The following is a 22,605-nucleotide window of genomic DNA, read 5'->3' on the forward strand; positions in this document are numbered from 1 at the left end:
AAAACTGTGTTGTATCCCTGGTAGACTCATTCAGTTTGTTTACCAAGAACGAGAGGAGGCAGCAACAACACGATTTTATTCTGCAGAATAAGGCAATCTTTGGGGCTTGTGCACCAACAAAGACGGCAACCAACTAATGTAATCCAGAAGCTTATATGCACAAAGTCTTTGGGGATTGTCTGACGCCTGCTCAGGTGTACGAAACACTTACCTGGTTCTGCTGGACGGAGCGTCCCCCCACACACACTGGAATCCTCCCCGGCCGGCTCCGCTCGGCGGCAACTCCACGGAGCCAGCGGCCGGGGCCGCTCGCAGCCAGACCTCCGACCGCTGCTGGGCTATGGCCGCAAATGGCAGCCACCATAGCAGCTGCCATTTGCGTCCCTGCCATAGCTATGATAGGCTACGTATATATTTACATAACCTATCACGGCAAAAGGCAGGGATGCAAATGGCAGCCAGTATGCCATTTGCATCCCTGCCTTTCGCTGTGATAGGCTAAGTAAATATATACGTAGCCTATCACGGCTACCGCAGGGACGCAAATGGCGGCCACTATGCCATTTGCGTCCCTGCATTAGCCATGATAGGCTACGTAGATACTTACGTAGCCTATCACGGCTTGGCAGGGATGCAAATGGCGGCCAGTGTGGCTGCCGCCATTTGTGGCCACAGCCCAGCAGTGGCCAGAAGACCACCCGGAGCCGCCACCACCGCTGGAGCCACCGCTGGAGCCAGGTAGGCTCCGTCCCGGGGGAATTCCGCGGGGTGGCGGGCGGGATTGCCCCGTTCTGCCATGGACTCGGGGGGGGGGGCTGGATTCTAAAGAATCTGGCCTCACTGGAGTCCATGGCGGAATTCTCCAACATCCCTACTCTCTACTAAGTTCTTTATCTAGCTGGCACAAACAACAGCCCGCAGCACTCAAGCATGCGTAGAGAGACAGCAGAGAGAGAGTCATGGCCTCTTGGACATTCTTGACATTCTCAAGTCTCTGATCAGGCACTATATCTTTGCCAACATGGCAGTTTATACAGAGGTAGAACACACACAAAAATCGATTCTAGCTACATAGAACAGCTTAAGCTAAACTAAACATATTAAAGCTGAAATTTCTATGACACTACCACCTCTTTGCCTGATGAGGAAGTGCTCCCGCGGCACTTGCGCAACTCGAGGGCACCCGCCCTGCCGCCACGTTCAGTCCACTGATCTTCTGCACTGTCCTGAGCCTTGCCCATGCAGCTGGAAACGGAAAGGAGAGACAGGCGGCACAGGTGCAGCACAAGCAGCCGCCACCGTCGCTCTCAGAATGACGTCAGCGTTGGAATCCAGCGAGGGGGGCGCAGTCACACACCCTCGCCCTCATGTGCGGACGCCCATGAGCCACAGGGCCCTGACTTTACACCTCCCCTCTTCATCCCTGCACATCCAGGGGCATGCACGAGCAGCGTGCCGGCATTCCAGAGTAGGGGCGAATGGCGAATTTGCTTCCCTTTGCTTCAGGTCAGAATTTACCCAGTTCAAACCTCCAAGGCTTGAGCTTGGACAGGAACACAAACTGCAGTCAAAGGTCATCTATTTCTGAGCTTGTGATGCGATTCACAGACCAAAGCAAAACGAGTTTGAACATGTGTCCTTTTGAAAAATGAGCATGAACTGCTCAGGCTGCTGGGCAGCATAGAAATGTAATAAATACAAAAATGAGAAAGTGTGCACTTTTGAAAAATGCACCTGAAACTGCGCGTGCTTTTGCAAAGTGCGCACAAACACACTTTAATCAATGGGAGAAAATGCATGCCTTTCAGAAATGTGCACAACTGGGGCATACATTTGGGGAACGTACACGGAAATACACATGCAGTTTTGTGTGAACAACAACAACCACAAGCTTGCAGTCCGATAGGGGCGTGAGTCAAAACGGGTTTCGAGGCGGAATTCAGAGAACCGCGCCGACCTCCTCCTGCTGGCGAGGAACGCGGGGCCGCGTCACGCCGCCCGGCCTTTCCCGAGGCCGGGACTTCTGGGGAGCGACAGCAGCCGGCGGGCCGCGCCGACCCTCCTCCCTTCCGGGGCGCGCCGCGCGGGGCTCCGCCGCCCGGCGGGAGCGCAGGGCGCCCTTCCACCGCCCCGGCCAGCGCAGCCCGAGGGCGCGTCCCGCCCGCCCGGCGCCTTCGCCCCGCCCTCGGCGCGAGGCTGAAAAGGGCGGGCGGCGCGGCCGCTTGCTCAGGCGGCGGGAGATGGCCTCGCCGCGCGCAGCCGAGGAGGCCGGGCGAGGCCCCGGCCCCGACCCTGACCCCGGCCCCGGCCCCGGCCCTGACCCCGCCGCCGCCCGCCGCAGCCGCCCGCCGCGGCCGCTCCGCTGGGAAGAGATCGGGCTGCGCGCGGGCCAGGGGCGCCCGCCGCGGGAGCGCTGGCTGGTGATCGACAGGCGGGTCTACGACATCAGCCAGTTCCACAGGCGGCACCCGGGGGGCTCCCGCGTGATCTGCGCCTATGCGGGCCAGGACGCCACGGTGAGGCGAGGGGCGGTCGCGGGGGCGGGCGGGCTCGCTCGTCCGCTGCGCGCCGAAAGCGGCCCGGCCCGGCCCGCCTCCCGGAGGGCGTGAAATCTCCGGGAGCGGGGCGCGCCGTGCACGAGGGTGGATTGGGCCAGGGGCGCTTGCTGCAGCTCTCTTTCGGCCGGTCAGCGGAGAAGGCGCGCTTCCTTCCCTTCCCTTTCTCCAGTCAGGCACTCACCAGTACCGCCCTTCTCACGCATCGGTGAATCCGGCGGTTCTCCGCATCGCCGTGTGTACACAGCTCAAAACAATGCTTTCTTCGTAAGGTTCCATCATTTTTGCGTGTTGTTAATACATATTTGCATTACCATTTTGGAAGAAATAGACACTTTGTATTTAAACTGGTCGCATTTCTTTTGTTAAACAAAAACGGAGACTGGATCCGCTGCACACACATATGCAAATAAGTTTAAATGTATGGCTGCATCTTTTGTGGGTGGTAACTATCCCAGGATTTAGTAAAAGCAAACCACGATTCTACAAGAAGGTTGGTTTTCTGTTCACCTGCTTTAATTTGTACACAGCAGCTCTGTTTAGTCACAGTGGCATACTCCAGCAATCTTTGTTGCTAGTTTTTCGGATTTGTCCGGTTATATCAGATTTTGCTCACAATATTCATGCTACGGTCACCATATGAGCGTCGAATTATTTATTTTATATTTACTTATGCAGTTACTTAAATCCCACACTTTTCATCCTGAATGAGACCTTCAGGACAATTGCCTACCCTTTATCTTTTATGTAAGAAGAAAGAACAAGTAGCTCAGATTCAGTCTGTCTCACACAGCAGAGATAACTCTCAGTCCGGGGAGGGAAGTCATTCTGGCTGATCGAGTTAAGTTGTCATCTGATTCCTGTCCAGTAAGTAATTGCAGGAGAATATATTCAAGCCCCACGGTGTTGATCCTCAATATATGAGAAAGGCAGAAACCCCTGAGGCTTAGACGACATTGACTAGTGGGGTCTCAATGAAAGACAGCCCGGAAGCAATTGTGGGAAACAAAGGACAGCGGAGGCTGGTGGCTGCAATGTCGGTGAGGCAGTGAATGCGCTCTGGGTTTCAGTCAGAGCTAGTCAGGACTCTAAAGGAGCTATCCAAAGTGTGGCACACCTTGGATAGCTCTTTTAGAGTTCTGACAAACCTGGAATGGATCCCCGCCCCACTGACATCAGAGCCCCCGCCACCCCGATAAAAGATGACAGTTCAAAATGGCAACCTGTTAGGTGGGGAGCACTTGGCATCTGGCGTTTACTAAGCGAGGCATGGGCTTGAAATGTCATTTTGAAGGTGAACATGTTCTAAACGGTAATCCACACGTGCTAAAACAACGTAGTATATCTTTCCTTTTACGCACCCCCTTTGGGCTGAGCACTGTGCCTGCAGATGGGAGCTGCACAGTGTCGTTCCCAGCTGCGTCCATATTCTGCAGTCTGGGAGTCTAGGCGAATACCGCAAAGGGTTGTCCAGAGAGAACTGGGCTGCACGTAAACGGCTGGCTTGCTTGCTTGCTTGCTTACTTTATTTCCCGGCGCCTGGTGGGGACCCATGGCCACAGCCAGCTTTCCTCTAAGCTAGCTCAGACAAAATTGGGCTTCAATGCTGGGCACTGTGGCAAGTGAGGAGTGAAGAGTTAACCCAAATTACAGAGGCAGCGCTCAACAGCACCTTGCCTCAGAGGCAGCCAGGAAAACAATAACAAAGACTTTAGCACCAGAACGGAAGAAAATTGGGCTGACTCAAAGTTCCCTGAAACCACAAAACACTGGAGGCAGCGTTCTCTTCCCTGCGTCCTTTTAACCAAAAGGGTTTGGATTCCTTGGAACAGAGGCCGGGAGAGGGCTAGGCCGGTTTCCCCCAGAAAGGAAGCATCAGGGCTGCGGTCACCTCTGAATCCTGATGCTGTATCCACCAGCTAGACTGGGAAGGCCTCAGCTCAGCACATGCGGGCTTGGTCTCTTCCCTCTCCCCCTGCCACTCCATGCTGCTGACACCGCTTTGCTCTCTTTCATCCCTTTCATATCCCCTTTGTCTCCCCTGGATGGGGCATTGGGCTGTTCCCCCCCACCTGGGTCTTACTGGCAGCTGTGGCTATTGCTTAAGAAGCTCAGCTGCGTAGCAGCCACCTGAGGTGGGCTTCAGTGGGGCAGGGGTCGGTTGGTAAACTCAGGAGCACCTCAGAGTCATCTCCCCAGGAGGCGAGGAAAGCTGAAGGGGCTGAGCTAAAGGGGGGCTTGAGACCCCTCCCCACCCCACCACAGCCAGCATCTCGGGCTGGAAAACTGCAAGCCAGCCCCACTCAAGAAAGGTCTGACAGCTCTGAATGGTACATCCGTCTTATGGTTCGCATTTACACATTGTGATAAGCTATTAAAGATACGGCCTCTCTCTCAGATAGTTTAGTCTCTCTCAGTCCTTGAGAAAGGCAAGTTAAATATTTTTTCCAGCTGGGCCTTAAACAAGAGATAGCTGGCTCATCACAGAGGTGGATGGTTGTTTTCATGGATAGTCCTAGTCTCAGTTAGTCTCTCAAAACAAAAGCTGCCTGTCGGTTGTACGGCTTCACACACAGGACTCCTTTCCTTCCCCCACCCCTTTCTTCTGTCTTTGCTCCGTTTGTTGCTTGGGCTCATTAGCTGCGCATGGCAGCCAGCGCCCACCTCCTTTGGGAATGCCGCAATTACTTTCGCGTGGGGTAGAGAGGCTAGCCGGACTGTCACCCCCACACGGCCTCTCACACACATTTACTTCAATATGGATGTGTTCGCTTTCCGGACTATATCCACTGCTGCACTGTGTGCATTTCAGAATTTGGGGAGGGGTGTGTGTGTAAAAATGGATCGGTAAAGCCTCCTGGCTAAACCAGAAATGGAACAGAAATTGAATAAATTGCATCCGGACCCTGGTTAGTAAGCATTGATATGTCTGCAGTTTACCTCTTTAGAACTCTCGCATTATTTATTCATTATTTATTCAGCTCTTCATTTATTTGAACTCTGTTTATGCCACTGCTCAGTCAAAAGGACTCCCAGAGCAGCGTACGTATAATCAATTAAACAAGATAGTCCCCCAGGCGTACAATCGGAAAAGACACGACACAGAAGGAAAGCGGAATGGGCAGGGAAGAGCGGGGGAATAGCCCTGCTCTCCTTCTCATCTCAGCTGCTGCAATGGCTGCTGGAGGTGGCAGCTGAGGGTGGAGGAGCCTTCATGAGGGAGGCCTTCAGCGGGGCTGGTGGCATGGCCCTGCTCCCTCTCTCATCTCAGCCTCCCGTTAAGCCTTTAATCTCTTGATCTTCTTAAGAAACTGCTACTACAGACACTTCAACTCAACATGGGATAACCTGTCGCCTGAAGAAACATAGCTTATACTCAGGTCTTTACTGGAGACAGGTGTCATGGGGGATTTGTTGGAGCTGCCACGGGGTGAGGCCTGGCGTTGGCAAGCTGATTTGCTGGGTACTGGTGGGGCCAAGGGGCAAGGATACTGGCTGGCAACCTGGAGAGTTCAGGGCTAGTTGTCCGGGAAGATGTCGCTTCCCTAAGCTAGGCGTGCATCTGCTGAGTAGTCCGGGGAAAAGAGAGCCAGAAGCAGTTCTCACTAGTTGGGAGACAGTTTCACCCTCTTAGAAAAGGCCTTGGGGAGGAGGTACTGCTGGGCGCATCTCCAGTCTCCCAGACTGACATTCATACCAAGCCAGGGAACCCCCCCAACTTCTATTCCCTTCTCCCATTCCTGTCTCCCTCCCTCTTGATCTCGGCTCTTTGGCCATCTAAGCATAGGTTACTAACCCAGGAAGCCCAGCAGTTCAGATATTCTCATGCACCCATCAGCTGTTGCGTGTGCCATGCCAGGGGGTTCCAGTGTGCTGTGAGCTCCGGCACCAGGGTGATTTGAATTTCCTTGTATGAGGATTTTTAGAAGGGTGGGTGCCCAGTGGGACCTCTGCATTCCACTGGACAGTGTTGTAGATGCAGTCATGAGCCCACATCTCAACAGATGCACAGTCATGAACCCACATCTCAACAGCTGTAACATCCTCAGTTACCTTCCTCTGAAATGTGTCCGGCATTCTTGGGTGTGACTCATGTGTTAGAGGAGTCTCTGCAGTCTTCTAATACATTTGAAAAATATTCTTTCTATTCACTTTCAAGTCTCTTTATCTAATTTAAACCACTGCCGGTCTTCTTCCTTTGATGCTAGTGCATTTTAATTTGGCTGGGGGTGAGAGACTGTGAGTGATATCAAAAGATTTCCCACCTGCTCTATCCACTGTATTACGTTAAATCAGGGGAGCACAACCTTTTGAGGGGCTTTTATGGCCCCAAGGGCCACATCAGCCATGCTGGCTGGGAAGTATGGGAGTTGTAGTCCAATACATCTGGAGGGCACCAGGTTGGGGAATGCCGGTATAATGTAAAGCGCTGAGAAACAGTACTCTTCCCTCTTTGAAAGTGCACCAGTTAGTTCCGTCCAGTCAGCTGAGTCTCAATTAAAGTTCCTAGGACCAGCGGGTGGGGCAAGGTATGTGGAAAAGATCAGCCCTTAGTGTTACTCATATTCTTTCCCTCCAAGCCAGCATTTGGTTTTGGCCTGGAGAAAACAGATACAATTTCTCCAGTTCCATTCTCCACTTCAGCTTGCAAAACTCCAGAAAGTGTAGTTTTCATCTCTGATCCTAGATTGCTTTACTTGGAATTTAGTTCTATTGATTTCAATAGCTGAAGCTAAGCAGCTTTGGTACCGGGTGGAAGATCTCTGGGGACCTCTGTCTATGCTGCCTTGAGTTACATTGAAGAAAGGCAAGATATAAATGTAATAATCTCTTCAGTTTCTCTTTCTCTGAATCATCATCATCTCCGCTACTACTACTAGTATTGTGGTATTTTTTGCTTTAGGATCCTTTCACAGCATTTCACGTTGACAAAACTCTGGTAAGGAAGCACATGAAACCACTTCTGATTGGGGAACTGGCACCCGATCAACCCAGCTTAGAACCCAACAAAAACGTAAGTTTGTCTTAAAATCCACAAATGAAAACAAACTTGTGTAGTAGTGTAGGGCAAAAGATGAACCAAATTTTCATTTAATTATAGCATTGCAGGATCTCCCACCCATGGGCTTCCAGTAATATCACAATGACCTACATCAAGTTCCAGCAGCACTACACAGGAGGGATGGGAAGATGTTACAGTTTGGTAAAAAGCCAAACTGTATGGTTCTGAAATGCTTTATTTCAGAATTTAAAAAATCATGCCAAAAAAGGCCCTGCCTACAGCCATGAAGACTAGCCCAGAAGGTGGTATATGTCAACATAATTTCTCTGATTTCTATTTGTACGTATTTACTTTATTGTGGGTGGCATTCAGTTAACTCCCTACAGAATGGCTTCAATTAGTGAAATGAGGAAGCAGCAATTCCCCCCTCCCCCTGCGCCGCCCCCCCCCCCCACACACACCCATGAAATCTTCTCTGGAGGATCGGGGAACCTTCAGAACAGATTCAGGGGGCTGAAGGGGAGAGGAAAGTGCCATTGCACAAGTGGACTTATTTTTCCCTTTCCTTGTATAGTGCATTCAACTATCATGATTCTCAAAGTGGTTGACAATCAGATTTATCTAGTGCTGCTGATGGTATTGTGTGGTTTCTGGCTGTGTTCCCTTGAAAGGGGGCAGCAGCAAGGGGGATACTGCGGCGGGAGTGGAAACGCTATTTTGAAGACCTCTCTCCCAGTTCATCATGTGCTCTTACTGTTATTATGGTTGCCGCAAGACAAGTTCGTGGCATCCTTAGAGCAAACAGAGCTGCAGTGTTGGATCTTTTCATAGAAAGTGCTAGTAGAAGATTTCCAGGAGCTGCGGTCCACTGTGAAGAAACTGGGACTCTTCGTGCCAAACCAACTCTTCTTCTTTCTGATGCTTCTGCAAATCCTAATGCTGGAGGCTGCTGGCTGGTTTGTGTTGTGGTACTTCGGGACATCTGTAATGACTTTCCTTATTGCCACAACACTGCTTACCATTTCACAGGTAATTTTCATCAATCCTCTGTCTATGCCCAGATTCCTGTAGGCACCGTTACATATCCCTGTTGCATTGTCCTCCTGTAGCAAACTATCTTTCGGCCAGACTAACAGAACAGACTTTCTGCACCAGGGACATAAGAATTTGGCCCACAGGTTCCGCTGCCATGGGCCTTCATGACGAAGCCTCTGTGCTGCCTGAAGAAACCATGGGTTGCTGGAGGGCCACAAGTAGCTAGGGGCAATCCGACAGCAAACCGACGAACCCTGCAGTAGGAACATTAGATCAAGGGACCAGAAGTCCCTGTTTCGTCTGGCTGATCGGTCCCCAGAAAAAGTAGAAATGAAAGGTGTCATCTTAAGTCTCAGTTATGTCCCATACAAAAAAACAAAAACAAAACACTGCTAATGGAACTGAAGTAGAGCATTAAGGAACACCCATGTAATTTCACCTGTAATACTGTATATCTCACAGGAAGTCAGATAAATTCACGGAGAACAGACCTATCCTTGATTATGTGCCAGAATAGCTATCTTCGGTGACAGTATGCTTTTGATTACCTGAGATGCTGAGGGAAAACAATCCACCCTGGCAATTCTTATACACGTCCAACAAATACCATTGGGTGTATTGACTATACCCAGACTTAAGAGACCTGTGGTCCTAAGGAGTAACAAAGAAGGTTGGGCATGATCCTGGCTTCATTCTGATGCAGCTAACAGTAAGACGAGGCCCTTCTTTTCTGAGTTCTCATTTCTTCTCCTTTTTAGTCCCAAGCATTTTTTCTCCAGCATGACTTGGGGCACCTTTCAGTCTTCAGCAATCCGAAATGGAACCACATTCTTCATGAGTTTGTGGCGTGCCATCTCAAGGTAAGTGTATTATTCTGGGTATGTTCTGTGGAACGGGGTGAACAGATGGAGAAAGTAGATGTCCAAATGTTTGGGACTTCAGCTCCCAGCATTCCTGATCATTGGCAATGCTGGTAGCGATGTGTGGGAGTTGAAGTCCCAAACATCTGGAGATCTACCTTCTGACCACCCCTGTTCTATACAACTGGCCAGAACGGAGTTTGAAATATGGTAGTATGCTTGAAAAGGGTTCATTAAATTTCAAATATGCAAGTTTATTTCTAGCAGCAAATGGCAAATATGATATTGGGTCTGTGTTTCTCTAAGAACATGGGAAGCTACTTTATGCCAGGTCAAACTATTTGTCCATCTAGCCCAGTATTATCTAGATGCCAGGAGTGAACCCGGGGCATTCATCATGCAAAGCATGTGGTCCACCTCTAGGCTCTGGTCCCTCGCCATGTTGAAGAGTGTTGTAGCCTAACTTCTCTGCTCTTCTCTTTGTCTCTAGGGGCTTTCAGCCAACTGGTGGACTTTTCACCATTCCCAACATCATGCCAAACCCAACTGTTTCCTGAAGGACCCAGATCTTTCAATTCATCCCATCATGTTTTCTTTAGGGAAACCTCTCTCTTTAGAGGTAAGAAGCAATGGCAACTTCAAGACCGCTTGGACGAGATGGGTTTTGTGACATGTACCAATCAAGGTTCAGAACAGAAACTGCTTTGGCTGGACAGAAGGAGTGTGATTCTTCTGGACCGCTCAGCAGTGTTTGATACAACAGATCACCAAGTCCTTGTGGATGGCCTGAGACAGTTGGTGGTACTGCTTGGCACTGGTTCTGTCACTATATCTAATGGGTCAGTGTCAGAGGATAGCGCCAGGTGACTGCTGCTCTGCATCACAGGAGCTATCCGGTGGGGTACTGCAAGGTTCCATCTGGCCCACAGAGCGCTTTTCAGATAAACATGCAACCAGAAGGAGGAACTCATGGGGCAATTTGGAGTGTGATGTCATCAACACAGACACTCAGCTCTGTTTTTTGTTTCCATCAGATCCTGGAGCAGTAGTCTGAATGAATACCTGAACATGGTTATGGGCTGGATGGGGGCTAGCAAGTCAAAGCTTCAGACAAGACAGAGTTTATGGATAACAGCAAACAAAAACAAGACAGAGTTTATGGACCAGCTTAGAGCCAGAGGGTTGTCCCAGGGCAGGGACAGCCGGCCTTTTTCAGCCAAGGGCTGAATTCCCTCTTGGAGAAGCATTCAGGGGCAGCATTCCAGGGGTGGGCAGGCTGGATTTGGCCCCTGAGCCTGTGGTTCTGTACCCCTAAAAAAGAGTTGATAAATAGGGAAGAATCCAACACACGTCCTATTTAGAGTGGACCCACTGAAATGAAGGCAACTTAAGTTAGACATAACTAGCAAGTCCCATTCATTTCAATAGGCCTACTCTAAGTAGAGTTTATGTTTTGGTCTTACCCATTGTCTGGTCAGTTTGCACAACTATGCATACTGACCAGGCAATGTCCAACATTCCCTGTAAAGCTATTAATTTGTGCACATTCTCCATGCTTTCATTGTTCACATTCAGTGGTTGGGGGAAAGGGGGTGGGGCCAGGGGAAGGGGGTGTGGCTATCTGGCAAACCCCAGCAGACAGATTGGGACCCCAGGAGGGACAGATTGGGCCCCCAATCTTGAGGTTCTGCATCTGTGATTGCTTGCCTCAGACAACATATTGCCCTTGGTCATAAAAAGTGGTAAACTCTTATACTGACCATTGCAACATTCTCTGTGTGCAACTGCCTGAGAATAAAGTTTGGAAACTTCAGCTAACGGGGCCATAGGGATAATTTCTCCAATTAAATCTAGATTGGATTACTGCAATGAGCTCTCCGTGCAGCTGCCTCCAGAAACCTCCGTGGTTTCTGGTACAGACTGCGGTGGAAAGGATATTAGTGGGTGTAATGAGCGAGTTTATACTTTATTTACACTCCCTTAGCATGAAAGAGTTGGTCATTTGAGGACTCGCCCTAAAGTCACAAATGGCCTAGGCAGTTCCAGAGGCCTGTTGGTTGTAGTACAAGACATTCTCAGATCCTCCTTAAAATAAAGTTATGTGTTAAGTTATTCCTCATCCTTTAGTCTGTTTTGGACCCAGAAACATTACCTGGTGTCAAAAGAGGAGAATGAGGAGTACACTGAATTAACCGGCAGCAGTTTTCTGACTGTACTGCTACAAAGAGAAGAGAAGTGGCTTTGGGAGCCACACCCAGGGAAGGAAATAAGGCCTGTGTGTAAGTGCTTATTAAACCGGAGGGATCTTTATGAATACGGATGTGTTACCACCCCCATCAAGACTGCAGTTATCAGGGATACAGCAGATAACTGGAAAAGGTTTCGACAAAGATTTGAACTCTACCTGGCAGCAATAGGACCAGAAGTAAATACTGATAAGATCAACCCCCCACCACCACCCTTCTTCTTCATGTGGTGGGGGAGGAGGCTTTGGATATTTATAATAACGTTGCGCTTGCTGAAGGAGAAAATGTGAAACAGGAAGTAATGCTTCATAAGTTTGAAGAATACTACATGCCTAAAAAGCATGAAACTTTTGAAAGAGATGAGTGCTTCACATGCATGCACAAAACAGATCAAACCCTGGATCAATATGTAACAGAATTAAGAAGGCTGAGTAAGAATTGTGGTTGTGGTGACTTGAAAGAGACTCTGATCAGGGACAGAATTAGGGCGCGGCTGCTACATGAGGGAGATTTGTCCCTGGACAAAGCTCTTCAGATTTTCAGGGCCTCAGAAACTGTGAAAGCACAAGCCAAAGATCTGAATTCAGCAGAAGGTGTTGTCTGTGCTCCGAATGTCAGGTGAATGAGACATTTATCACATTTAAATTGGATAGTGGTACTCGTGTTAATATTTCATCTGAAAAGGATTATGAAAGTCTGCTAGTAAGGCAAAAACTAGGACCCACAAATGTCAAAGTTACCGGTTATTATGGAACAAATATCTCAGTACTGGGGAGATGTATTGCCACCATCAGGTACAAAAACGCCACATACCAGCTTCTGTTCCTTCTTGTACCCAAGAATGTGACACCCATTCTGGGTCTAGCACCCTGTGAAAAATTAAATCTGGTAAAACATGTATCTGCATTACAGGACCATACTGACCAAAGGCATGCACCACTCATAGAGGAATAGAGGATTAGTTTGTAGGGCTGGGCTGTTTGCCAGGAGAGCACTGAGCTAGGCAGGATAGTGGACTTACAAGTAATTAAGAAAATAGATGAACCATCTGACTGGGTACGCTCATGGTCCTGGTGGAAAAACACAATGGCCAGTTGCGCATATGTTTGGATCCAAGGGACCACAAGAAGGCAATCAAAAGAGAGCACTTCAAATAACCAACTAGAGAGGAAATAATGGCTCAATTTGCAAATGCACACTTTTTTCTTTCTTTTTTTAGCAAACTAGATGCTTCTTCGGGATTCTGGCAATTGAGGTTAAGCAAGGAAATTGTGTACATTCAATACTCCATTTGGACGTTATAGATTTTTGTGCCTACTGTTCAGTATTGCGTCTACCCCCAAAGTCTATCATTAAGGGCGTAATCTTATGGAGGTAGACATTCAATGAAAGAACAGCATCATCAATGACTATGGCAAGTCCTGAATGCTACTAGAGCTGCAAACCTGAAACTGAACAGGCAGAAATGTGTTTTTGCTGTTACAGAACTGACATTTGTGGGAGACATTATTTGTGCTGAAGGTGTGAAACCAGACACGAAGAAAGTAATGGCTATAAACATGATTCTATGTCCACATGCAGAGAAGGATGTTCAGTGATTTTGGGGGGTAGTGAATTATCTTGGGAAAATTATCCCTAACTTGTCCGCAGCAGCAGCCCCTCTTCAGAAGCTTCTTGAACAGAAAAATGAATGGTGCTGGGATGCTTCCTGGGAAGTTTTAAAGCAACACTTTAAAAAAAAACAGACAGTGTTAAAGTTCTGCTCCTCAACCTGACCTATCAAGATTTTGGTGGATGCCTCAAAATTGGTGGATGCCTCTTCCTCCATCTCACCACCCACGCTGTCTAGGCCAGAGCGAGGGGCAGGCGAACAAGCAGGTTGCCATGGTGAAGAGGAAGCGCAGGTCTCGGGGGCTCTTGTCAGTGGGCCCCTGCTGGGCCCCTTGGCAGGTGCCCAGCCATGCCCACCTTTGATGCCGGCCCTGCAAGCTAGCGAAGCTCCTCTTGGCTAGCAGAGGAGCACCCACCCGGTCCTAACCCCTGCAGCCAGCTGCTCTGGATTTAGCCAGACTACTCCAGTCAGTAGAACTGACGGTATAGAACTGCCCTGTCTTTCTCACATCTTTATATTTTAACATAATGTTCAAACGCTGGATGCTTCCCATGTGTCCTCTGTGTGTGTGTGTGTGTACATATATATATATATTTTAAAAAGAAGTGCAGCATCAGTGCCTGAGTCCAGCACAGTGATACCTTTTAAGTGCACAGGTTTTCCTGCTTTTCCCCCGTCATCCAACGTATTTATTTCATGGGGAGACCAGCTGCAGGGTACTCATGGAAATATGTTTCTGACAATGCATAATTACTCAGTAATGGATTAATTATTTGATTTCCACGACCTTCCTCTTTCTTTTACAGTTAGGGATGCAAAAGAAGAAGCACATGCCGTACAATTATCAGCACATATACTTTTCCATCTGTGAGTATATCTGATTTTCTCACACATCCCTTTGACCAATGACATATTGGGCAGTATCCAATAGTGTGATTCTGCAAACCCACATAGCGTCAGCAAAGCTGCTCCGAATATTTCCATTGTGCAAGCGATTGCCTGTTATGGTTGTGCAACGGGTTGCGCAAGCAGCTATGCATAACGCGTAACCACTTGCACAAGTGCGCTTGTGCAAATGTCACTTCAGCTGGATCCCCCTCTTGCACATAGTTTAAAACCTGGTTTCTGCTCGTGCAACATCGTTTGTGCTAACAGAATGGCACTGTTGAATGCTACCCACTGTTTATTTGCCAAATAACCTTCTCATGTCTCCCCCGCGCTCACCCTCATCAAAAAGCCCTGTGTCATTCTTGGCCTTTGTCTTATCCGTCTCGCTTATATTGTGGCCCTTTTGGAGAATTATGTCCTATACGACGCCTGGCACATAGTGATGAGCAGCTTATTTATGAAACACTTGTATTAATGGTAGAAAAGCAAGCGGCGGCAGCAGCAAATGATCAGACGATTTCAGAGCATGAAGAAAATCCTTTCTCAGGACAATTCCGACAACCAGTTCAGCCAGTGCTTAAAGGCAGAAAGAGCTGTGCCGGTGCCAGACCCGTATCTTCAGAGCTGGGTAGGCCAAAACACGGCAGAGCAGAGGTGAAGGTCCATTTCACGCAGATGCGGGGCAAGCAGGGTAAGGGGCTGGGCTTTCCCCCTCCAGCTCCTCCACCATTTCTTTTCTATAGCTGAAGCCCAAGGCCCTAAAGAAGCCTGACCAAGAGATAATAGGCTGGGGGAGGGATTGTGGCAGTGGGAGAGGAGCGTCTCTACCACTAGCCGCCGCTTCTACCACTTGAAATTGCCGCATCCGTCTTGCTTAGCAACTGTGCGGAGATGACCCCGCAGTTCAGGATCCGTTCTGCTGCCATCATGTCTCCTTCTGCCTCACTGCACAAAGTTCATGTCTGGCCATGACAAAGCGTTGTATGCGTTAGACTGCAAGGCACTCCAGGTGTTTTGGGCTACAACTCCCATCAGCCCAAGCCGGCATAGCCAAACGTCAGGGGATATGGAAGCTGTAGCCCAAAAGGTCTGGTTTTGGACTACAGCTTGGAGATTTCAAAGATGCCAAAGCCTCTGCTCTACCTGTCCAAGGCTGCAGTCCTGTGCATACTTAGTTTGGATCTACACTTGCAGTAGAATGAGACAGGAATCAGCTAGAGCGCAAGCAGTTACACAACCCGTTGTACAACCTGTTGCACAGTGGGTTGCACGAGTATAATGCATGCCCACCCCTGTTCTACCACCTAGCAGACAAGGGTGACACCACCGCACTCTGTGCAGTTACAACTGTATTGGCACAAGTATGTTAGGACAGCAGTGTAAGAGGTCAAATGCAGGGGTGTACAAAGCCCCCTTGCCTTGGGTCCATGGGGGTCCGCAGGGGGGAGGCAACCCGTTCCTCCCCCCCAGAGTCCTCACCAGTCCCGGCCAGCTCCGCTCCGCAGTGAGTCCGCAGAGCTGCCGGCCGGCTCCGGCCGCTGGGACACAAATGGCGTCCACGTAGCAGGCGCCATTTGCGTCCCTGTTCTTTGCAGTAATAGGCTACGTAAAGATTTACGTAGCCTATCATAGCAAACGGCAGGGACGCAAATGGCGCCCGCTATGCCGGACGCCATTCGCATCTGAAGACCGGCAGGAGCAGGCGGGACAGGCAGCAGTGGCCGGCCGGCAGAAGGTAGGTTCCAGCCCTGCGCGGATTCCCCCAGGTGGCAGGGGTTAGTCTTTCGTTCCGCCGCGGACTCGGGGGGGGGGGCGGATTCTTAGAATCGGGCCTCATTGGAGTCCGTGGCGGAATTCTCCGCCATCCCTAGTCAAATGGTTTGAGGAGAAAAGCAGATAACAGAAAATTCCCTGTTGCTTGTCGCTTGTGATCACCGTTGTGTTTAAATGAATGGATGTGCTCTTCTTGTCTCCTTCTACAGTGTTGCCCCCAATTACAATGCCCATCTTGAAGGCCTATTCGTTGTATTTCATGTTCAAACGCAAACTGTGGAGGGTGAGTGTGCCTAGAATTACCATAACACTTTCCAGCTTTAAGATGCTGAGTTGTTGCTGTTTTCCAGTGAGGGGTTTTCTAGTGTTAGAATTTCGCCCATCCAAGGTGATAGGACAAATGACGGCCCACGTTCGGGAGCATGCGTTTTCTGTCACAGTGGCACAGGCCAGCTCGGTGCAGCGAGGGTGGGAATGGCGAGAGATGGAATCCCATGGGATTTTGAATAGCAGAGTGATTTATGCTGCCGTCTGTGCAAACAAGCGATGCAAGATGAAATAGAGGAAACAGCATATGCCGACTAAGGGCTTATCCCTGGAAAGTATTATGCTACAACTGCATTTTTTTCCTTTGTAGGGTCCTCTTTCAAGACTATCATGATTTCTATATCCAGTCCTCATACTACAGGGTACACATACAGATGATGCCCGCACAATCTGTGACCTTCCAAGCTGAACACAGCCTGTCCGCCTTGCTTTGCAGTCTGCCAGCTGCTTGACAACCACTGTGTTTTTGCAGTTCAGGCACAAACAGGAGCTGGATCAAGCCACTGGCTGGCTAGCAGCTATGGCTGGGGGGTTGCATTCAGCTTGGTGGGTCAAACGTTCTGAAGTCTAATCCAGGTGAGAGCCAGTGTGGAGTGCTGGATTGGGACTCTGGAGCCCCAGGCTCTAGTGCCCACTTGACCAGGAAGCTCGCTGGGTGACTTTGGGTCAGTCACTGACTCGCAGCCTAACCTGCCTCACAAGGTTGTTGTGAGGGTCACATGGAGAAGAACAGGATCATGTACTCCACCTTGGGTTCCTTACAAAGAGCGGGAAAGGTGAGATATAAATGTAAGAAACAAACCAGTAGGCGATGCCCTTGCAGTAGAGTTTTGTCCGTGCCACCAGCTGGGCAGGTGAAATTGACAGTGGTCTGTGGCTTTAATGTTAGGAGGGGATGTGTGCTGTGGCATGTCGGAAAGGGGAAGCACACGTTCTCTGACGTATATTTTAAAGAAAAGGGGAAAAGGTCTGTAAATGGAGGGTACGGTGATGCAGAGCAAAGGGGTAGCTTTGCTGGTGCTTGCTATTTATTAATGAATTTGCATTTGTCTAAAGTGCTAGATCAGCCTTCCGCAACCTCCAAATGTGTTGAATTACACTGGCCATCCTTCCCAACCAGCATGACTGGCAGGGGCATGCTGGGAGTTGTAGTCCAACACATCTGGAGGGCACCATGGGGGGAAAACAGTGCTAGGTCAGCACTTCTGCCACTTTCCAGATTCTGCAGGGAAGTGCTCAGCCTCAAAAGATATTAAAATCTTAAGGGAAAAACCAAAGCTCTTTAACAGAACAACAAAAATACTTGCCATGGGAGTGGAGCTGTTGCTAGTAATGTCTTTGTTGACGTCACCGGAAATCACATGACCTCTACCCAGTCCTCTGGCACTCAGCCATAGGCCATGCCAGGGATGCTGAAGAAATTTGAGACGGACTAAAATGAGCTGCTTAGAAATGAGGATTTCTAAGAATCCGACCTGCGGAATCGACTGCGGAGTGCCCCCCTCAGGCCACTTGGAGTCCATGGACTGCCAGATGATTTTTTTACTTTCCCAAAATGTATGCATATAAATTTGTAAGAAAATACGTAAGTTTCTGCTGAAACGTTGAATGGAATAGGGGACAATACGCTAAATGTGATGTACTAAGGTAAATTATGTAAATAATTATGTAAATACTTACATAAATAATTACGTATCTTTCAGCGTAACGAAAAAAAATGTCCGCATCTGCCTGTGAGCAGACGATGCAATGAAGGGCACCTGACAATCCGCGAAACACAGACAGAGCGGATTCTGCACCGTCTGTACATCCCTAGTCCATGCAGCACTGATCTCACTGGAAGTGCGAGCTGAAGGGAAGGGGGCAGGCAGGGAGTTACACTTTCCCACACAATGAAATATTTTGGCTTGTTGCTGGGAGAAGTATACAATTTCTCAGCAATGTAAGTGCTCCTCTGAGGAAAGATGTCTGGAACAGATCCCCCTCAAAGACTGGGGCAATGTGCATTTGTGTTTTAAAGTGATGAGCTGGAAAAGCCCTGAAAGGCAGTTTAGATGATGCAGTTTTCTAGGTGCATTTTCAGGTCCACATTGGCAGACGAATGTGCATTTTTACAAAACCTTTGTATTTGCAACACAATGATAACAACAACAAACTTTTTTTAAAAAGCCCCCCCACCGCCCCACGCCAAACACCTTCATATCAAAAAACATATCAATATACAGTCATCATTGACTATAGGGAAGAGGGGGAGGGGAGAAAAAGAAAAAAGAAAACACAAGGAGGGGGAGAAAAAGATTAACATTTCCATTTCAAATATAGACGTTAATATAAGTAGTCCGTATATCTAAATAAGCATCCATACGACTTTGATGGTTGTAGGAAATGTGCTCAAGCATAGCAAGAGCAGTAAGATCTTCAGTGCGTTGAGTGGTAGGTGGTGGGTATTGTTCCTTCCGAGCTTGAAGTAGAAGTCTCTGTGCAACTGTAACGGCTCCCAGTATCCACTTTTGCTGTCCATCTGTTAATCCCCACTTCGCAGGGATGTCGTTTAAAAGTGTGTGTACATCCTCTATTATGACAGATTTTTCCAGAACAAAAATTATACAACTAATGACTTCCAGCCAAAAAGAAGCCACTACAGGACATGCCCACATCATACGCTTCAGTGAGGCATTGTCTGCATTACATCGCCAGCATCGAGCAGAGCTGGCCAGCGTCTTCTTTACAAGCCTCTCTGGTGTCCAGTATACATGAAACGTTGGTTTTGGTTGAATCAATCTCAATTTGAAATCTACAGAAATAGCACGTATGGAAGCTAAGGCAACTTTCCATTGATTAAACTGCAAAGAGCATCCCAGTTCCTTATTCCTAATTTGCACGTGGCCAAACAGCCCTTCTCCACAAGCACATATCACTGGCAATTTTATGATGCTCAAGGTGGCGGTTTTGCACACAGGTCCTCACAGGATGACGAACTATAGGAACCCCTAGAGCAGCCTTCCCCATCTTGGCGCCCTCCGGATGTGTTGGACTACAACTCCCATAATCCTCAGCCAGCATTGCCCCTGTCCAAGTTGGCTGGGCATGGTGGGAGTTGAAGTCCAACACATCTGAAGGGTGCCAGATAGGGAAAGAGTGCTCTAGGTCAAGAACTGCTCTGAGGAATGGTCATCATGCACAAAGTGGCTCGATGGTTTCTGTGACCCGCTGAAAACAAAATGGGTCTGCTCAGGTAGCATGAACAGGGCCTCCGGACAGACAAGGGGCTGCGTGGAACCTCTTGTGCTTCAGGGTTGGTTCTTTAACTCTGAGCTGGGCTCATGGGAAGAAATCTCCCCCTTGGAAGTGGGTAGGTAGGAGTCATAGACCAGTGGAGGCTGGTCACCCCAATGTCAGGGGGCAACGACTCCGCTCTGGGTTTCAGTCAGAACTCTGAAGGAGCTATGCAAGGTGTGAACCCTGTCCCCAAACTAGGTTCAGCACCTCGGATAGCTCCGTTAGAGTTCTGACTGGAGCCCAGAGCAGATTCGCTGCTCCGCGACATCGGAGCAACCAGCCTCCGCTGTTATGGGCCACAATGCTGTGCCAAGGTTGGACTTGCTGGGAATACAGACAACGTGCCCTTCCCTGCAGATGGGCCAGTGCAGAGGCTGGTTGGTTTTCAAGAGTACAGAGTACCCCCACCTACTCTGTACGTGACAAGATATGTGGGCATTGTGTTCACCTTCCTTGGAAATATATGTTTACCTGGGTCAAGGGGAGGTGATACTGTAACGGATCCATTCCTTTCATTCTCTTTTCTAGGAAGCTGCATGGACCGTGGCATACTTTGTCCGATTCTTTCTTGCCTTTGTGCCAATTCTGGGAGTGAGAGGCGCCTTCGGATTATTTCTCCTGTTCAAGTACTGCGCATTGGATTTCCTTGCTCTCTTTGTCTGGTCTCATCACGTGCCTGGTCCCCAAATTACCCTTTCTCAGGATTAGTTTGGGGGCCCACACACCCCTTATCATCTCCTCTGCTGAGGGCTGGTACACACACATCCACCTCTTGGTGATTGTGGCATCCAGCGACAACTTCCCTGTGTGAATGAGCCATCATCGATGCAGCACCACAGATACTCGTGGTCAGAGGGACAGAGAAATCACAGGATACGTGTACATGCATGTGTGACCCTGCCCTCAGTCACTATTTTGACTTTGAAATCATACATTTTTGCTTTCTCTTTCTTGTCTGCATCTTTGTATCTAACCTGAGTAGGCTCTTCACAATATTGAAAATGAAAGCAATGGGTTGGATACAGACAAATTTAAGGAAACAATTATATGGTCCCTAGAAGACAATCCCAGGGGCCATAGAATGTGTTAGATTTGTCTCTCAATGAGGGTGGAGAAAGAGGTCTACCCTTGCAGAGGGGCACCTGTCCTAGCAAGCCTCCTCCATGAGGCTGCGGAAAGGTCTGCAGCCTGTACTACACTGATGTTCAAACTCCTGTGTAGTTCATGGGCATCAACGGGAAAGAAACTGTTCAAGAAAGAAAAAGGGGAGGGGAAGAAAAATATGGCTCATCTCTCTCTTCAACCCTGTGGAAATGTAGCGGGGCTTTGGATTTGTCACAGCCTCCAGCATCAGTGCTCCCAACCTGATCAGTAGGGTTGTTCTTAGTTTAGTCACAGTTTAGTCCCATTGAAATCAATGGGGGATTATGTCAATCACAAGTAACTTGCCCCATTTATTTGAATGGGACTAAAGCATGATTAACTTAGTCTGGGTCCAACCTAATGTGTGTGTTTGTTCAGCTGGACGGATACCGGTTTAGACAAGAAGGCATTGATCCGGTGGACTTGGCTGCCCTTCCAAAGCTAGCAAATAAAGACCGGGTCAGGGAAGTGACCCACTCTTCAGCTTGTGGGTGGGGCTTCCTTTACGCCCTGAGTTTTTGTCATTTCTGTCTCTCAGCGTTACAGACAGTATCTTATTTACATGGATAACACAGCTGAACCATATTCCTATGCACATTGATTATGATACAAACATGGACTGGGTCTCTACCCAGGTAAGAAATAACCCCTTGTTTTTTTCATTTTCCCCCTCTCCCCAGAAAAAGCGGGGGCATGTGGGATTAGACTCCTTACTGGAGGCTGTGTGTGTTTTGTGTGTCCTTGTATGTGTGAGCTGGTTCACACATACACAATTGTCGAATTACCATAGCATCAAGCTACAATTTGCTTGTGTGAAAGTTGTGTTAGTTTTTGTATGTTGTTTTTATTTGTATTTCATTGGGTAATGATTGTTTCTCTATATTTTATAAACCGCCCCACGTAAGTAAGTAAATGTCAGTGACAAAGAGCTTCCAGGGAGAACCTTGCCTGAACACACATGGTTTTATATGCCTTTATTATCCTAGTTCTTCTCTAGCCGTTATATGGTACTTTAAAAAACACACACACCAAACCACATCAGATGAGCAGAGCAGTAATATTTTGATCTCACTTCAGGACAGGAGCGTTAAACAAACAAGAACCTGGCCGAGGCAGAACTTAAGTATCTCATTTCCCAGCATTCCTTTTCCACCCAAGGATTTTTTGGAAAAACCATCCCTTTTTAGGAAGAGAGGCCTATCATTCCCAACATTCCCCGGTGTCCTGGTGCAGTCTGAAAGAAGGCCAAACTGAATCAGAACTGAAAAGAAATACTGCACAAATTGAAAATTTAAGCATCTTTTCAGAATTCAGTTTGGGGTTCCTGAATTTTGGAATCACTAAAATCATGCGTTTCAAATTTGACTTTGAGAGAAAGATTGTCCAGAAGGGTTTTGTGATGAACCTTTAGGACAGGGGTGGGAAACTGGGATGTGCCAAATGTTGTTGGACTCCAACTCCCATCAGCCACAAACAGGATGGGCCATGGTCAGGGATGATAAGAGTTGCAATCCAACAACATATGGGGCAGTATCCAATAGAGACTGCCCGCGAGCAGCCAGTCCCACCAATCCCCTTCTGCAAGCAGTGCCCACCACTTGTGGAACGGAGAGTTAGTGCTTCTGGGGACAACTGGAGTGGGGAATTCTAGAACAGGGCAGGCCAGCAGAACTCACAGAAGGCACTTCTGCCAACCTGCCCCATTCCAGAAACGGGCATTGCCACTGATTTCGGGGCTTGCCCCCAGAAGCAATAAATCTCCATTACTCAAGTGGTGAGTGCCGCTTGCGGAAGGGAATTGATGGGGCTGGCCGCTCATGGAATGGAAGCGGCAGTGAGCCCTGCTGGTGGACAGGCAGCACTGGATACTGCCCATGGAAGGCCA

General features: G+C 48.7%; 1 protein-coding gene across 1 annotated transcript in view; it reads left to right on the forward strand.

Annotated features, from left to right (window-relative positions):
• Nucleotides 1–1,914: 1,914 nt before the first annotated feature.
• Nucleotides 1,915–22,605, forward strand: part of LOC146357925 (acyl-CoA (8-3)-desaturase-like) — a 28,277-nt gene continuing 7,586 nt past the window's right edge. Inside the window, exons 1-9 of the mRNA XM_084809502.1 lie at nucleotides 1,915–2,516; nucleotides 7,459–7,569; nucleotides 8,389–8,586; nucleotides 9,351–9,452; nucleotides 9,943–10,071; nucleotides 14,117–14,177; nucleotides 16,181–16,254; nucleotides 20,106–20,203; nucleotides 21,259–21,355. Of these exons, the coding sequence (XP_084665628.1) occupies nucleotides 2,241–2,516; nucleotides 7,459–7,569; nucleotides 8,389–8,586; nucleotides 9,351–9,452; nucleotides 9,943–10,071; nucleotides 14,117–14,177; nucleotides 16,181–16,254; nucleotides 20,106–20,203; nucleotides 21,259–21,355 (1,146 nt within the window). The 5' untranslated portion in view covers nucleotides 1,915–2,240. The remainder of the gene's footprint in view (nucleotides 2,517–7,458; nucleotides 7,570–8,388; nucleotides 8,587–9,350; nucleotides 9,453–9,942; nucleotides 10,072–14,116; nucleotides 14,178–16,180; nucleotides 16,255–20,105; nucleotides 20,204–21,258; nucleotides 21,356–22,605) is intronic.

This window comes from Heloderma suspectum, chromosome 1 (assembly GCF_057233095.1).
Source record: "Heloderma suspectum isolate Gila_16-S chromosome 1, 16-S_ref, whole genome shotgun sequence".
NCBI classification, from domain to species: domain Eukaryota; kingdom Metazoa; phylum Chordata; class Lepidosauria; order Squamata; family Helodermatidae; genus Heloderma; species Heloderma suspectum.